At 37.1% G+C, this 16,824-nt stretch overlaps 1 protein-coding gene across 1 annotated transcript; it reads left to right on the top strand.

Moving 5' to 3' along the window:
* The first annotated feature begins 200 nt into the window (after positions 1 to 200).
* On the top strand, positions 201 to 4,204 carry prokr1b (prokineticin receptor 1b). The gene is made up of 2 exons (XM_026939502.3): positions 201 to 822; positions 2,603 to 4,204. The coding sequence occupies exons 1-2, from the start codon at positions 362 to 364 to the stop codon at positions 3,285 to 3,287; spliced, it is 1,146 nt and encodes a 381-aa protein (XP_026795303.2). The 5' UTR covers positions 201 to 361; the 3' UTR covers positions 3,288 to 4,204.
* The last annotated feature ends 12,620 nt before the right edge of the window (positions 4,205 to 16,824 follow it).

Below are 16,824 nucleotides of genomic sequence, written 5' to 3'. Positions count from 1 at the left end.
AGCATGGGATAGGCGATTGTCTAGAATTAGAGAAATATCTAACAGGGAAAATTGATAACAAAACAGAGGCATGTTTTAAATGTTTTGGAATATTTTAGTTCCTGAAATTCACTGTGCCTGCTTTGCTTTCAAAACTATATTAAAAACCTATATGCACTTGTATATTTACTATTACAGGGGTAATGTGTCTGATGGTTGGTGTAGAAGAATGTGGAATCTGCCATGAAAACACCACCATCAGTCCTGACTGGTGCTGTGATTACTAATTGTGACCTAACATAACCTGACTAACCCAGGGAATGAAGATTTGAAGTGAAGACCAAGAATTTTTAAACAAAAAAAAAGCCCTCACATCTTAATCATGGCAAACATTACGCATGTGGCAGTAATGTTTGTGGACCCCCACAGCCAAGTGCCCACAGATGAGCATGATCCCTACCTAGACCTTTATGATACGGACTATGGGATCCCAGCCGAGGAAATGCCGGACACCACTCAGGGCCTGGCTTATTTTGTGGCTACCATTGTTATTGGAGTTGTTCTTGTCTGCATCATGCTGGTGTGCGGCATTGGTAACTTCCTGTTTATAGCAACCCTGGCCCGCTACAAGAAACTGCGAAATCTCACCAATCTTCTGATCGCAAACCTGGCCATCTCCGATTTTCTTGTGGCTGTTGTGTGCTGCCCTTTCTTGGTGGATTACTATGTTGTAAAACAGCTGTCCTGGGACCACGGGAAAGTGCTCTGTGCCTGCGTTAACTACCTCCGAACTGTGTCTCTCTACGTGTCCACCAACGCCTTACTGGCCATTGCTGTGGACAGGTTAGTGAAATTAAATATCTCCCTGGTGAAGGATAATTGTATTTAGACAGACAGCCCTGAGGTGTGATTCGATGTATTTCGAATGAGAGCCACCTGTCCCTTAACTGTGTGTGACATTTCTCTTGGACAGGTGTTTGGTTATGCTCAGTTCACAATAGCTAAAAAAGGATACTTAGTCCTCAATAATGCATGAATGAAACATAGTAAGTTAACCTTCTTAGTCTCAGTGTATGCAAAATCTAATGCAGAGCTATGCCAGATAAAAGCCAGTTAGACCTAAGAAATACCCTAAACTCAAAAAGGTCGAATGTTGCTGAACAGTGGAATACTGCTGGAGTAAAATCACTTTCAGAGTAGCTTTTCGAAGAGGACTCATGCCCATTCTCTAAAATTCTCTGAACTTTTAATGACAAAGCAACAAGCACTGCAAGCAGCTTTTAAGAGCATCCAATTTAAAGACATGGTTCTATCATAAGCAAGGGTGTTACTTTAAGTTAGTTTAAAACTAGAGCCTTTTAGAAGTTTGGTTGCACCACAGATGCTTAACATATTTCATAACTACTAGTACATAAAGTGATCAACATTTTGTTGCACAGAGTGACATATTTCAGCATTACCAGCCAAGCAGAAACATGATGTTACATGATGTTACATACAACAAATGTTACAGCCACAATCAAGATGTATTCATAATCTAGCTAATGTCTTATTTTATGACTTCTACATTATTGATTCAGTACAAAAACCTTTAAGATTTCCAAACATTAGTTTTCCAGCACAAAATTAAATGTTACAGAAAAATGTTTGTATGTCAGTAAAGAAAGCAGCATATTACATAAGAGACACTTTTCAGACAAAAAAAACGTAATGAAGGCTGCTGGGTTTTGCTGCAAAAATAAGAAGAAAGTGTGACAGTCAAAGTCTCTAGAAGAACTGTGGCTGGTTCTGCAAGATGCTCAGTAACACTTACAGCTCATTTCCTTATAAAACTGCACACATTGTACCTGAGACTACTATTTTTTTTTTAAGCGAATGAAAATATCAGTAAGGATTGTGCTTTACAGTAAAGTGGTGACTCAGATTATCCATCTTGTATTTGTATTTTATACCGCTTGTTCTGTTCTGTTGTTTGGGCTCTAACACAACATATTTTATGGTATTTTAGTAATAAACTTTATCAAAACCATCTAATGCCTTCAAAATTAACATGCATATGAATACACTGACTGATATTATAATATTACATTAATGGTAAACTATTAAAATATATTGTGATGTATAAAAACTTACCAATATGTGATGACATCAAACTGAACAGAATCAGAAAGTAGTATTATTTACAGTGAATGTTGCACCTACTAGGAGATAGGTGTCAATTTTAAATCAAAACTTAAGGCAATGTTGAAACTATGTCACTTTTTGAAACCGTTAATTTTTAGTAGTTTATAGACTTGAGCATAGTGTTCAAACTAGGCTACGATAAAACTTATGGCACAACCAGATGCGATTGTCTCTACACAAAAATGTCTCTGAAGTTTCTTGATACCTTTAACATGATTCAAGTATGGGTACTGTATAATTATCACCATTTGTTTGCACATATAGCACATTATGCTCATTGAACTATGCATGACCAGCTGAAAGAGCCCATGAGCCCAAAATCTAAACTGATAATGCAGTACTTCATTAATCTGAGACATCCATGAGTAGAACTATCTGAATTGGTCTGCATGCAGATGTCTTTAGAAGCTTGGGATAAAACTTACGATGTCTTTTTCAGGTACATGGCAATCATTCACCCATTAAGGCCCAGGATGAAACATCAGACTGCCTACTGTCTGCTAACAGGTGTGTGGATTGTTCCGGTCATCATATCCATACCTTCTGCTTACTTTACTTCTGCGACCAAAGTGCCTTATGGTGCCAACCGCAGTAAAACCTTCTGCGCTCAGATCTGGACAGTGGACCAGCAACTTTACTACCGTTCCTACTACCTCTTCATTTTTGCCGTGGAGTTCCTGTGCCCGGTCCTGAGCATGGCCCTGTGCTACATGCGCATCTCCAGGGAGCTTTGGTTCAAAAGCGTCCCTGGTTTCCAGACGGATCAGATCCGGAAGCGTCTGCGTTGCCGGAGGAAGACAGTCATGGTGCTCATTGGGATCCTCACGGCATACATTCTCTGCTGGGCTCCTTATTATGGCTACACCATCCTGCGTGATTTTTACCCGACACTTATCTCCAGGGAGAAGAACTCACTGGTGGCATTTTACATTATTGAGTGCATTGCCATGAGCAACAGTATGATCAACACCTTCTGCTTTGTCAGTGTGAAGAATAACACAGCAATGTACTTCAAGAGGATTGTGCTGCTTCGCTGGAAGTCCACTTACACCTCTAGGAAGACAGATGTGAGGACACTGTCCACGCCTGTGTCTGAGGAAATTGATTGTATACAGCTGAGGTAAAAAATAAATAAAATTAAATAAAAAAAAAATAATAAAATACCTGTAGATTTGGAGCTGTCTTAAGCCACTGCAGATCCTAAGCAGAAGTGGGTCACCTATCTGTAAAGTTAATTTTGTTTGGGAAAGCCATTGTATGGTTTAGCCTTTTCTTTTGCAGTGTCGCTAACCTTTGGAAGTTCCACTGAATGTAAAGAAAAAAAAAAAATGATTTTCATTAGCCAGTTCAGTTTAATCTACAACACACTGGATTAAATTTGAATGCAACTCCATTCAAATTTAAGTCACATGCATTATTTACCTACTACTAATTATCTCTGTCTGTGTTGGTAAGCTGTACAGTGGTTTTGGTGATAAAAGTGCTTTTTCAGTGAAAATGTACAATATTCATATTTAAGAGTTTATCAGTTAAACCCAAGCAAGTGAGTATTTCTCTAATGATCTTTTGTGGGTTTTTTTTTTTCATTTTGTTTGTGGTATTATTTTCTTGAGTGCCTCTAAGTAGATTCATACAGCAGTATTACTCATGTAATAAGGATGTCAGTAGATCATTTCAAGTGGATTACTCATGAACCTGTTATTACTTAGAGAACATGACCAATGGTTTATTTCCTGTAGTTCTCACCTCTTTAGATATTTTATGGTGACTTTTTTACTGTCTCTTTGTATTGTCTCTTGTGCATGAAGTTAAGACAAATAAATTTCAACTTGAGAAGAAAATGTTCTCTTACACTTCATTTTTGTCTGCTTGAAGTAATAAACAATAGCTAAAACACATTGAATTCATATTTGTATGTGATTACAATGTAATTATTTGGCTGCTAAACCAACTGATCATAAATAAATAAATCATTAAATCACTTATTTGGACAAGAAAGGATAAAGATGCCTTCATGCACACTCTGGTTATTATAAAAAGTGCTAAGACTGAACAGGTCACCAAAAAATCTATCAATAAATTTAGGCATAAAACTGCCATTTTTTACAAAACACTAATTTCTGTTATAAATATAGCGCTATATTTAATTTAGTGTCTTATTTGTGTCTTATTACTTTTCTTCTTCATTTGTCACATTCATATTTACCTTTTAACTCTTTCTAGTAGTCTTTGTCAGAGTTACACTGCCTAACAGCAGATCTGCTTATGTTCTCTGTTTAGAGACGTACATTTAGTGTTTGTTGTCTAATAGAATTAGTCATTATACCAATCCCATCTGTCACACTCATCTGTCTATTAACACAGGCTGATTTTATTGCTCTCGTTTGTCTTGTAGTGTGGCCTTTCTAGTGTGGCCTGATTCAGATTCTAATGAAAACAAGCAAACATGGATTCTGAGAAACTCCACTGGCGTGGTTCAGGATCGCTTGTTGAGTTCCAATTTAATTCATCAACATCCATTTTGATGTAAATAATTATTAAAAGGTGCAAAGTAAAGATTTTTTCCCCTCGACTTTCAGTAATTTACAAAGACGGTTGCTTGCTAGTTCTCTGATATTTGAAACTCTCCCTGCAAAGAATCAGCATATGTTTAAACTCAACATGGGAGTTTAGAAATGCTCTGGCTCGTAGCAGGGACACTGACCTAGATTAAATGATGACGACAAAACAAAGGTTAAAAAAAAAAAAATCTGACTGCAAGAAGATCATCAGAGGGAAATGCATCAGATTAATTAACAACATCTTATTCAATGGCTAAAAAAAAGAGACACATGTACCTGCAGCTATGTGCAACTGTAATGTAACAGGACACCTCCGTCATTAGCTGTGGGCAGTGTGGTGTCAAAGAGGCACAGGAGACGTCACATGATTGTGTCATGACCGTCAGATGCATCAATCATCGAGGTGGCACGAGGTCACATGGATCTCTTCAACTAACTTAGGGCCTGTCTACACTTAACCTCACTGAGAATGACTCAGCAGTGGCACTGTACATTGATGTAGTGGAGAGTGGCGTTTGTACCCAGAAGTGGTGTCACAGATTGCTGACAAGTTTGGCAAGGCACAGTTGGACCTTTTTCGCCAATGTCAAGTCAACTCTTCTTGGTACACCCAAGCAGATCTGCATCACACGTACCTTTTTAAAAAAATGCTTAAGCCTCTTGTATTTACACAGGATTCCCAGAGTCTTTTTTGGACCTTCTGAAAATTAAAGTCAGCTCATGACTGGTTATCATCCTCAGTCCAACAGGCAAGTAAAAAACTTTCTAGACTCCTACTATATAAAGCAGCATGTTTAAAACTGTATGTTTTCTCATCAGACCAGCTGCAGGTTTAACCCATTTTTAGTGCATTTTAGGTTTCCTGCCTTCCCTTTGAAAGGTGAGCCATCCGAGGTTCCGTCTGTGAAAAACTGGATGAAGGCAAGTGCTCAAACTTTGAGTAAGGGCCCAAGTGAGATTACAAAAAGTAGTATGTTGCCAAAAGATTCAAGGGTATTGTCATAAGAGACCAGTCTGACAGAGCAATCTAGTATATTTAACTTCACTTAACCTCCTTGTTTCTGTACTTAAACTTATAGTCTTGTCCTTTCAGGTTCCCATGACTCTAGAGAGTAGACCTAGCTTAAATCCTGAACTTTACAGCTTCCTGGCATCCTACTTGAGAGCACTGCTGGACTCAATATATGTTTCCAGGTTTTGAGCTATGCTTTGTTATCTAACCTTAGTTCTGATGATCAGCTATGATTATAATTTACGGATTTTTTTTATTTATTTGGAACATATTTCTGGCTGTTGGCTTTGTGAGCTAGACTTTGTAAATAAAACTGCACTGGATCCAAACTCACTTTCTTGTATCACTTCGTCATACATAACAACAGTGTGAAATGAAGCCCTTTGTCTGAGCCAGTCAGACTGGGAGTTTTTGTAGTTTTTGAATAGACATAAGAGGAACATACACTATGCAAGTGAGAGCCAGACATATAATTCATATAACGCCTGAGCAATATTGGAGGCTCAAAAATATTAGTCTACTCTAATAGTGCAGTGGTACATGAATGTTGTAACATTTGTCTCCTAGCTTCTACGTGTCCTAACACTAATGACTTGTATATATTATACATATTTATCCTATGTTGCAAAGGGATGTATAACAATTTTCCTGCCAGAAAATGTGCCTGATTATGCAGTTGTACATTTTGAGCTCATGTAGTGATTGAAAATGTGATATGTATCCTGAGAAGAAAGTGCAGCAGCAGGAGCACACTGGACTCTGAAGTTGTAGAGCAGTCATACACATAAACACCTATAATAATAATAAAACATGTATTTGATTTATTTTACAGTTGATATGTCACTTTAACGAATGGATTGTGTCATCCATTCATTTTCCATTAAATAAACATTACCTTTTAATGGCACTGGTGATACAGAATAACTCTATGTTAAAGTGAACACATTTGCACAACATGTAAACTTTCAGAACCATTTTCTACTAGTGTTTGCTGTCTGATCTACTGTCGGTTCTTTAAGTGTCTGTCAGGATGTGTCTGCTAAGAACCTATGAGTCTCAAAACTAATGCAGTCTATTTAGTTTGATAGAGTCAGCTAATAACTCTTGTCCTGTCTTGGTTTTATGGGCAGTTGAACATGATTTATCTAACAGTACATAATCGCCTATCCTAGCCAGTGAAAAAGAAAATTCATCCTGAAAATCAATGGGAATGGTGCAAGAATGTATCGAGACTAGAATATGGGTGAACTTACAGGGCTTATACCAAAAGAAATTTCTAAATTAAAAATACAAGCCTTGCTTTATATTTAACTTAACTCTCATTTTAGTATCTTTATAACTAAATAACCAACATCACAGTTCTTTTTTTTTTAAATGATAACTAAATTGAGTAAATTCTTCTCATTTGATTTAAGAAAAAAAAAGGTGAATTACAAAATAAAGGCAATTACAGATAAGGAAATTACTTTTATTTTACTATCACAGACGCACACGTCCATTCTCTTTTGAGACAAACTGTATTTGTTTTATGGGCAGTTATTTGAATTTTAACATGTCCCTTGTTGGTTGTGATCTTTCCTTGTGGAAATTGTGTGGGGCATAATATGTTATATATCATTTACTGTTTTGTAAAGCTACTTACCACCAGACTTTCAGCAAATAATATTGCAGTATCATCTTTGAAAATTCATTCATATTAACATATCCTATGTTTAGAATGGTTAATGCAAAGACATTTTTCACAGCAGTGTTAACTGTTCTTCATTTGCTAGGGATAGGAGAGTTTGTCAGTGCTGTTTTCAGGAAACATCCAGGCGTGTGACAGATTAAAAGCAGTTTCTGAGTGCAGCATTTCTCCTAACAAATTAAGCCCCATTCAGCTTTAAAATATCATTTACTTTTCGTCAGTGTTCAGAAAAGGACTGACATGATTATGTTTAGGATAACACAACAATCCTGGTTACTATGCCAAATGTCAATTTTAAAGTTTTAATGGCTTTTGAGTTTGCATACAATATTGACTGTTGTTGTCAGAACATATATTTTGGCGCCAGATCAGTAGAATTAAAATGGACCTAAAATAACGTCCATTTACGGGCCAATGTACGTCAGGCCAGAATAGGCCAATAATGGACGTCTATCAATTACCCTGATGATAAGGTATATATTATTACTGTTTTTATTAATATTGTTATAGCCAGAAATAATTTATACATTCTTCCCTAAAGAAGTGTCAGTGTTTATTATCCATTTTATTCACATGAAGTACATGACCTGTTTACTGTTTTCCTGTTCAGTAAGAAAATGCTACACTTAGTGGATTGCAGTATCACTTTTGAAAAGGTCAGTGGTAGAATGGCTTTCTCAGTGTCCTCTCTAATCTATATCTATAGACCGGCACATGAGGCAAAAGTGTCTGGGTTTATGATCTCAGCTCACCCCTCTTAACAGTCCTATTCCTCTTGGACAGCTAATATTGCCAGCAGCAGTCATCCAGCCAAACACTCTATTAATTTCTGCACCTGAGGGATTGTGTTTTATAGCATATCAGTTGAGTCAGCGGTGGCTTTTGTGTTTGTATCTCTGCTCAGCTCGAAACAAATGGCTTCTGCTTTGCTGCACACATTTCCCAGGAGGCTGGACTTATTCAGTCATTAGTTTTCATCAGGGAATGTTGTGGGAAAGATACTGAAACCCGTGCTGATTGCAATCAGGATATGGTCAAGTTCCTTTTTGTGCTGGTGGCCTTAAACTAGCAGGCTTTATTTTTAAATTGTTCTTAGGAGATCCATTTAAGCCATTCGCCAGGCACTCAACCACTTTAGGAGGCTAAATGAAGCTTGGTGATATATAAGCTTTCTTAAGTCTTCTTGCAGTTTTGCAGTAAACATACCACATTAAACAGTCTACAGGCTCATTTGTGAAGTAAGCATGATATATAGCTAATGAAGCAGGTGCATGGCATTGATTTGAAATCACACACTAGTTAGTAAGTCCGTTGTAAAGAACTGCGTGAATCTATGTGTATAAGGTGTGAATGAATCATGAGTGAGTAAGCATATTATTTACTGCCAAAATAATTTATATCCAAGTCAGTAGATGATCCTGTGCTCAGTTTCCCTGTGTCATTTAGCATTTCAGTTAGGGATGTGATTAGAAAGAGAAAATAGAGATTAGTAATGAGAGTGAAGGGAAAAAAAACCAACCAGAATCTGTGGCCTGACTTGCTGCGCTAATTGTCATAGAGATGATTCACAGCATTTTTACTGCTCCAGAAACCTTGCACATTTAAGAATTTAATGTGTTACTTGGCCATGATGTTGGCAATCATAATATAGAGGCCTTTTACAAATCTTTTCTTTTGTTGCTTATATTATTCAAACTATGCTGTTTTTATTGCTGCAGGGTCTATGATTTAAATAATGTTTTGGGACATAATTCCTGAAATCTAGTAAGTGCCTGATAGCCTGATAGTTCTGGTAGATGATTGTATAGTTGCTCAAATAAGACTACTTTGGCAGACTTTAGCTCATGCTGTTCGACTAATTACACAGAAGGGCAACAGCAGTGCATGTTTAACAAGATACAACAGAGATAATGAGATCCAAATAATACATACTCTATATGAGCATGTACGTGGGCATCATTCTTACTTAATTCTTATGTTGACTCGTACTCCAAGTAGCAAACTGATGTCACACACACACCCTTCTCTCTCTCTCTCTCTTTTCATGCCTAGAAGCATGTGCATGGTGGGAGAGGTCTGCAACTCAAATAAAGAGAACCCCAGAAGTCTTCGTTGATGATGAATGGGCCTGATTATTTTGAAAATAAGTGTTTGCTATACAGCTACGCTAGTGGTGCTTGATCATTAGTAGGTCACACGACCATAACATGTATGTTGGCCGTACCTATGCTAGGTACTGTTACTTACCCAAAACCTCCAGAAGCATAGCTTCTTTAACAAGACCTTTTAAAGCAGGGCAGTTGTGGCCTAATGGTTAGAGTCTCGGACTTATAACCTGAAGGTTGTGGGTTCGAGTCTCAGGTCTGGCAGGGATTGTAGGTGGGAGGAGTGAATGACCAGTGCTCTCTCCCACCCTCAATATCAGTGGTGAGACCCTTGAGCAAGGCACCAAACCCCCAACTGCTCCCTGGGTGACGCAGCTAAAAAGGCTGCCCACTGCTCCAGGTGTGTGTGTGCACGCTTGGATGGGTTAAACGCAGAGCACAAATTCTGAGTATGGCCATACTTGGCCACACTTCACTTCACACACTATAAATATAATCTGTAGTTTATTGTTCTGCATTTTACACTTGGAGAATACTTGGTTTTGGTTTGGTTTCAGCAGAAGATAATAGAAAAGAGCACTTCCTGGAATGTCTTTATACTGAGCAAAAAGCACAAATCCTCTTTTCCCACAGGATATAACAGAATATTTATCAGCAGGTCAAGTCAGATAGGATATATGTACATATATATACTGTATTACCTGGGCTTATCTCTATTTGTCACTTTATAGAAGGTAAAAGGCAGCACAATCTTCCCAGACATGTGCAGTCCTTAAAAAGTTAATGAAAGATGGCATACTCTCTGCTCCCTGTCTGTCACAGCAGCACTAGCCAATCACTGGTGTCTGTGAGCTCATGTATGTGGAAGAGGGCAGACAGTGCTTTCCTCTGAGGGTGTTACCCTGCCATGTGACATATCATGAGCAGCAGTTTTGAAAAGATGCAGTAGGAGGAAGCACATGTTAGCCTTCATCCTCCTGGTGTGGTAGCTGTTGTATTATAGGGAAGAGCTGGATAAAATTTAATGACATGAAGGATTCGGAACGGAATAAAATCCCAAATATACCCTGGTAATACTTACATTACCCCACTTTCTCATGTAAAATTAGTTCAAACTAAATAGGACTTAACTAGTTAAATGTTGTGGTAAGTTTTCTTTCTATCGGTAAAATTAGTTTGCATTAAAACCAAAACATTAATCTACGAACATCTCTAACCATATAGATCTATAATCTATAATCATAGAAAATAATGTTTATATGTTTCTATATATAACAACTATATACAAAGAAGTGTATAGTTCCAGAATAGGATAGAAAGGAAAACATTTGCAAGATGCCCCACTCTGTGTAAAATTCATGTGAGAACATTTTTTTTGTAGGAGAGCTGCCAGATCTGTTTCAGCCTGCGGTCTGAAGCAAGGCTCTGAGGGACAGGCAGACTGCCTGAGTGACCTGTTCTCATGCATATTATTTATTCTTTCTTCTCACAAACACCTAGGATTTTCTATCTTGTTCAGAGTTTTCACACTTAATGATAAGCAGCACCAATGGGAAGGAGTTGGGGAAATTTGGCTTTAAGTAGAAACATCAGACATCTATCCATGACTGTGCTAAAGTTCCCCTGGGTGTTTTTTGAATAGTGCTATATAATTTCATGCAATAGATTGTAGTATTATGAACTTTTCAATAAAGGAACAATCTAGACCAAAGAATGAGCAAAAATTATTTTCTCTTAGTTCCATTACTGGGAAATGGAAGTGGACAATCTTACCCTAATTTTCAGTTCTGCGTTTTGTGTTTAATGCAGTTTACTGAGACCTGGGTGAATGACCAGATATCTTTTATGTATTTGGATACTTTTGCATCTGGAGGCATTGATCTTTTCTTTTAATGTGTCACTTACATCTCGCTAATATCCAATATCCTGGGTTCAAGGTTGCGACAGAATGTGGCTTTGCAAGAACTTCTGCTGGGCAGCTGCTCACAATTCAACAAGCAGATATTATTTTTACATGCCAAATGCCTAATTTATATATCAGACTAACTTTTCTTTACCAAATTACACATGCAAACAGAAAAACTCTCATCAAAAACTACAGCTTGATGAATATTTACCAAAAAAATCACTAATTAGAATAATTAAAAAATGTACACACTGCTAATAAAGCAAATAATATCAAATGGGCTAAACATTTATCTTCAGATTTACCTTAAAATAGGAAGGTTTCTAGATTGGTTACTACAGCATGACCCTGTTGAAATTTTTACTGTCTGATGATAATATCCAATGCAGGAAGAGAGGCATTTGAGAGCTGTCAGAATATATAAACACATGTGAAATGTTCCTTTTAAAAAATGCTTACAGCAGCTTTAATGATTAATTTTTCTTCATTTAGCTTTAACACCATTAGATTGTGCAAAGTGAAAGTGAGTAAAACAGTGTGGTAACTGGCCTCATTCACTCATTTTATTCCATTTTGCTTTCACTAAAATGAGGATGTTTTGTACTGATACAACTGAAACTAATCTTGTGATATACTAATGATTCCTTTTTTTTATTCCTCAAAGCTGCTCACAAAAGCAAATTATCATAATTGTTACATCTCAAAGCAAATATGGAAATGTATTCCGATTCTTCCGAAAAATCCAGCTGTAAGTCCATTAGACAACTGTCAGATATAACATATAAAAACACAAGAGACCTAGTGCATATGCTCGTCCTCGGATGGCCACATCACTGCTAATTTAGCACAATTCTCCTCTATTTTCATGGTCTTGATATTTTTAAAGCCCATTTCACCGGCTATGCCTTTTATCAGTCACTGGTATTGCTACATCACGACAATTGATTTAGAATTGCAAAGTGACTGGTCACAGGCCCTGGAACAATAACACAACTTTCTCATGAGCTATACCTGGCACGACCACTGATGATCTCTACACAAGATCGCTCAAATATTTTTAGTTTGGGATCAAACTGTGTTTTCATGCCCCCAAATAAAAAAATGACTAAATATCTCATGGAAGATTCACTCTTTGGCACTGCCAAACATTAACTTTTGATAACACCTTGAAGCCTGAAACAAGCACTATATTAAAATATTAGCTCTTATACATCTGGGTTGAATAAACCTCTGCTTTCAAGGCAATGTTCCTACCACAGCATTGACTGAATGTCTCTCTGTGTGTTGATATAGTTCTTATATAACTCATAAAAACGTTAGTTTTTCAGACACAGATTTCAGCGAGTCTGAAATGGATGTCTGTGGGTGAGTGGAAGTGTATTCAAGTTTTCAAAGCGCTGGTTGCTGTTGGAAAATTGTAATTAATTCTTTTCATTTTCTGCCTCTTTCGTACCTTTATTCAAGATCCCTTCAAAGAGCAAGAACTACATTTAGTGTCCTTTTCTCAAGCTTGTTGTTCTTTAACCTCGCTCTGTGCAATCTTGTGTCAAAAACCTGAAGTACAGGGATGTAAAGTAACAAATCATAAACTCTGGATTTGCACATTACACAAGCATTTATATTTGTAGTATTATATTGTATTTTCACTCTTAATCTACTATTTTTATGAAACTCCCAAAGTACCTTTGTTACTTGTCACATTAGTCAGTAGGTCCCACTAATAGAAAATACATAGTACCAGGGTGTGTACTCAAAAGCCAATCCATCATAGGTTCTCCATGTTTTAATGCACCAGAATTTATTCACTCTTTGTTCAGATTGCAAGCTGCAGAAATAGATGGTTCACCCAAGCACTGCATTAAACTGATCCTGATCCTCCATAGGGATACTTGTTGAAGGAAATGTTCAGCTTTGGTGGAATGCAAGGGAATTCCCCAATAGGCATTTCTGACTAAGTCACCTAATGTTACTAGCTAGCTAACATAAACTAGCTAAGATGAGTGCAACTGTGGTTTCTACTGAGAACATTGCAAGTTTTTTTGCTCATACCACTATCAAATATAGCCCAATGTACAAGTATATAACTTTTTACATAGAAATTGTGGATGTAAACAACATGACAGATGAGCAACAGACCCTCCAGAAAAGGAATGTTAAAGATAAAATGGAAAGGGGAAGACATTGAGTTAATTAATATGGCAGCTGTTTTTGGATGAAGATAATAGTTATGAATAGCATCTGGCAAAGCATCATCATTGGGCATGCTACATTTTTACATCGATTTTTACACTTGATATTCAGGTCAACATTCAAAGACTACCAGATACCATGACACAAGAGGTAAATATCAAAGAAACTATAAATGATGCTTGTTTTATCCATATTATTTCTACTCAATACCTGGCCATTAAAGATAATAAAGGAGAGATGTGTCATCAGTGCTATGTTCAAGATTTCAGTGTAAGTGCTGTTCATGGCTGTTTAATTTCTTTGTTACAGAAATCATCACATTGAAATCATTTCCAATTCAGTTAACAGATGGTGTGGAACGGGAATAATTACGTGAATCAGTGTTGGGTTAGGATGCGTAGGTTAGTGGTGTGACTCGGATGCGTAGGTTAGTGGTATGCTGCTACCATGAGCCAAAGTTTCAACGTTTCAGAGTGGATGTTCTCCACTCTGAGGCGTATGTCCAGATAGAAATCATTGCTCTCCTACTCCATATGTTCACGAGTAAACCTGAGAGGCTGAAGCTGTTGAAATCCTGTTTCAAAACATCATGGACAAAGAAGGAGAACACAATTAAAAGCTGTAGGTAAGAGCATGGATTTACTGAACAGCTTATTATTCATAGTTAACTCCTAAACTGCTCTGTCTAGACACCATTACAGGTATTTCACTTTACCTTAGTACTGCTTTGGTTGTTTCAAGGTAAAAATATTTTAAATGTAAGCCTGGATTACAACAAGCTGCATATGATGGAGTCTTCTTTTTAAGCAGAGTGACTTTTTTTCTGTAATGAAATCTTTGCAGATCCAAGAAAACAGAAAACAACTAAACCTTGTCCTCGGCTTGAGCAGACACCCATTACGGCCTGCTGAAGTCCTGACCAGAGGTTTGAAAGCTGTTCCTGAAACTGCCTTAGGCCTCAGTTTTTAGTATCACAGGCCTTATTTTCAGTGCAAGAAGAGCAAAATTTCAGAACCAGCATTTCCTGAAGTTGAATAGTAAGCTGCCGTACAGAGGATATACTATGGCTTATACTGTTAATGATACATGTTACTTTTAATTAACCAATATCAAGTTCAGAAACTTTTACTTCACAAAAGTCTTATTAGGTAAGAGTCTACTTTTACTTTAAGAATTTAAGGCCATATTGTTCAGAGTTAGGAAGAAAGTAATTTATTACATAAAATTCAGAGGTATTCACATCCCTTGACCTTTTCCATGTTTTTAATGTTACATTTTGGAATTGAAGGGGACTTTTACTGGGATTTTTACCATTTGATTTAGACTATATGTCTAACATCTGAAGGTGCAAAATCTTTTTATTGTAACCCAAATATTAATTAAACAAAAAAAGCAGACATGTGCTGGTTGCATAAGTATTCACCTGTATTGGTGAAGTACTGGGCCAGTACTTGGCTGCAATTACAGCTGCATGTCTTCTAGGATATGTCTCTATCGTCTTTAGACATCTATATCCAGATATTTTTGCACTTTCTTTTTTGGCAACATTGTTCAAGCTCTGTCAAATTGGACAGAACGGAAACCACTGGAGAACAGTCTTGCTACAGATTCAAAAAATTTTGGTCTCATCATTTGCACATGTCTGCTGTGTCTCCATTCTTCTCCATTTTTAGTCAGAACCAAATACTTTTCATTTTCAGTAAAGTAGCCTTTTAATTGGTGACTTCAACTTATTTCTCAAGTAATGGCATTTGGATTGTTTGTGCACCACTGATGAATTGTCAGAACCATGTAGTGGGATTTTAGCCACAGGTTTTATACATGGGATATAGTCCATGTCACTTGTTCCTGGCAAGATACAACAGAGAGATAAATGTTCTTCACCTGATTAAAGTAGAGTGGCATCTTTTTTTTTTCACCAGAAACATGAGTATACTCTAAAACTCTAAGGCTTTTTTGTTTGGTTGTTTGTTTGTATTTGTTATTAGTGGTGCTTTTCCCATTCCTGAATGAAAGGTGCCTCATGGGAACCAAGAAGATGTTCCCACAATTTAATTGTATGTTTTATCGATCCATGGACATTTATACCACCATATACAGAGAATAGCAAATCATATAAACACAAATACACTCCTAGGCAAAAAGAGAGAGAGAAAATAAAGGGCCAAGCCAAAAATGGCAAAATATTAAGCTTTTAATGGTCTTCCCAACAAATCATTGGTCAGGAAATTAGCAAAAATGAAACAAATAGATAAAGTAACTTAGTATGGGACAGCTTTTCCCTTTGATTGCTTTAAATGTTTATGCCTTGTGGGTAAATTTGCAGACAGCTTTTTATAGAAAGAAGAGTCAGTGTTGCTCCAGTCAATGTTGATGGCTTCAAACAGTTGATGTGAAGTTGAAAAATGTTTCCTGCATGGTTAGTTTGTGTTTAATATGAGAACAAATATGCTCTATAGGGTTCAAATCTGGACTCTGACCAGGCCAAAACATGAGCTTGATGGACTTGTTCTTAAGCCACTTTTTGCTGATCTATGCAGTGTGGGCAGGAGCATTGTCTTGTTGAAAAACAACATCTAATCATTCTTCTTTAGAAAACAACATTTCAATAGTGGAAAGCAAACCTTTCTGAAATATTCTCCTGTATTCCAAAGCATTAAATGACTTTTCACAGTGAAGCAGCTCACCAGTACCAGCAGCTGAAAAGGCTTCCCACACCATGTCACCTCTTCCTCCATGCTTAACTGTGGTAGAGATGCATTCACTATTGTATTTCTCACCAGATCTTCGAAGACACCTCTCTGGAGCATCACCATGCATCTCAAATCGTGATTCATCACACCACACAACTCTGCTGAACCACTCTGAATCAGACTTTCATATTCTGGAAAAACTTAATTCTGTCTTTGATGTTTTTCTGAGAGAGCACTGGCTTTTAATACATCTTCTAAATACAAAACCTGCATTAGATAACCATTAGATAGCCATTTTGGGCTTGGTCCATTTTTTTGCCCAGGAGTGTATATACATGCAACGATTGAGAGATCAGTGAAAGTAATTGTGTCCTTTGCATACATTCAGAGCTCAAAAGACCAAGAGTGAAAACGTACACTTCGCGTTAAAAAAATGTTTTCAGTTGTTTGATTTCACTTGTCCTTGTTGTTGTCTGTGGTGACTCAGTTGAGGGGAAAAAGGAATAA

The sequence above is a fragment of the Pangasianodon hypophthalmus genome, chromosome 3 (assembly GCF_027358585.1).
Source record: "Pangasianodon hypophthalmus isolate fPanHyp1 chromosome 3, fPanHyp1.pri, whole genome shotgun sequence".
NCBI lineage: Eukaryota > Metazoa > Chordata > Actinopteri > Siluriformes > Pangasiidae > Pangasianodon > Pangasianodon hypophthalmus.
Note: the sequence above shows the minus strand (reverse complement) of the source record. Positions and strands in the feature narration are given on the sequence as shown.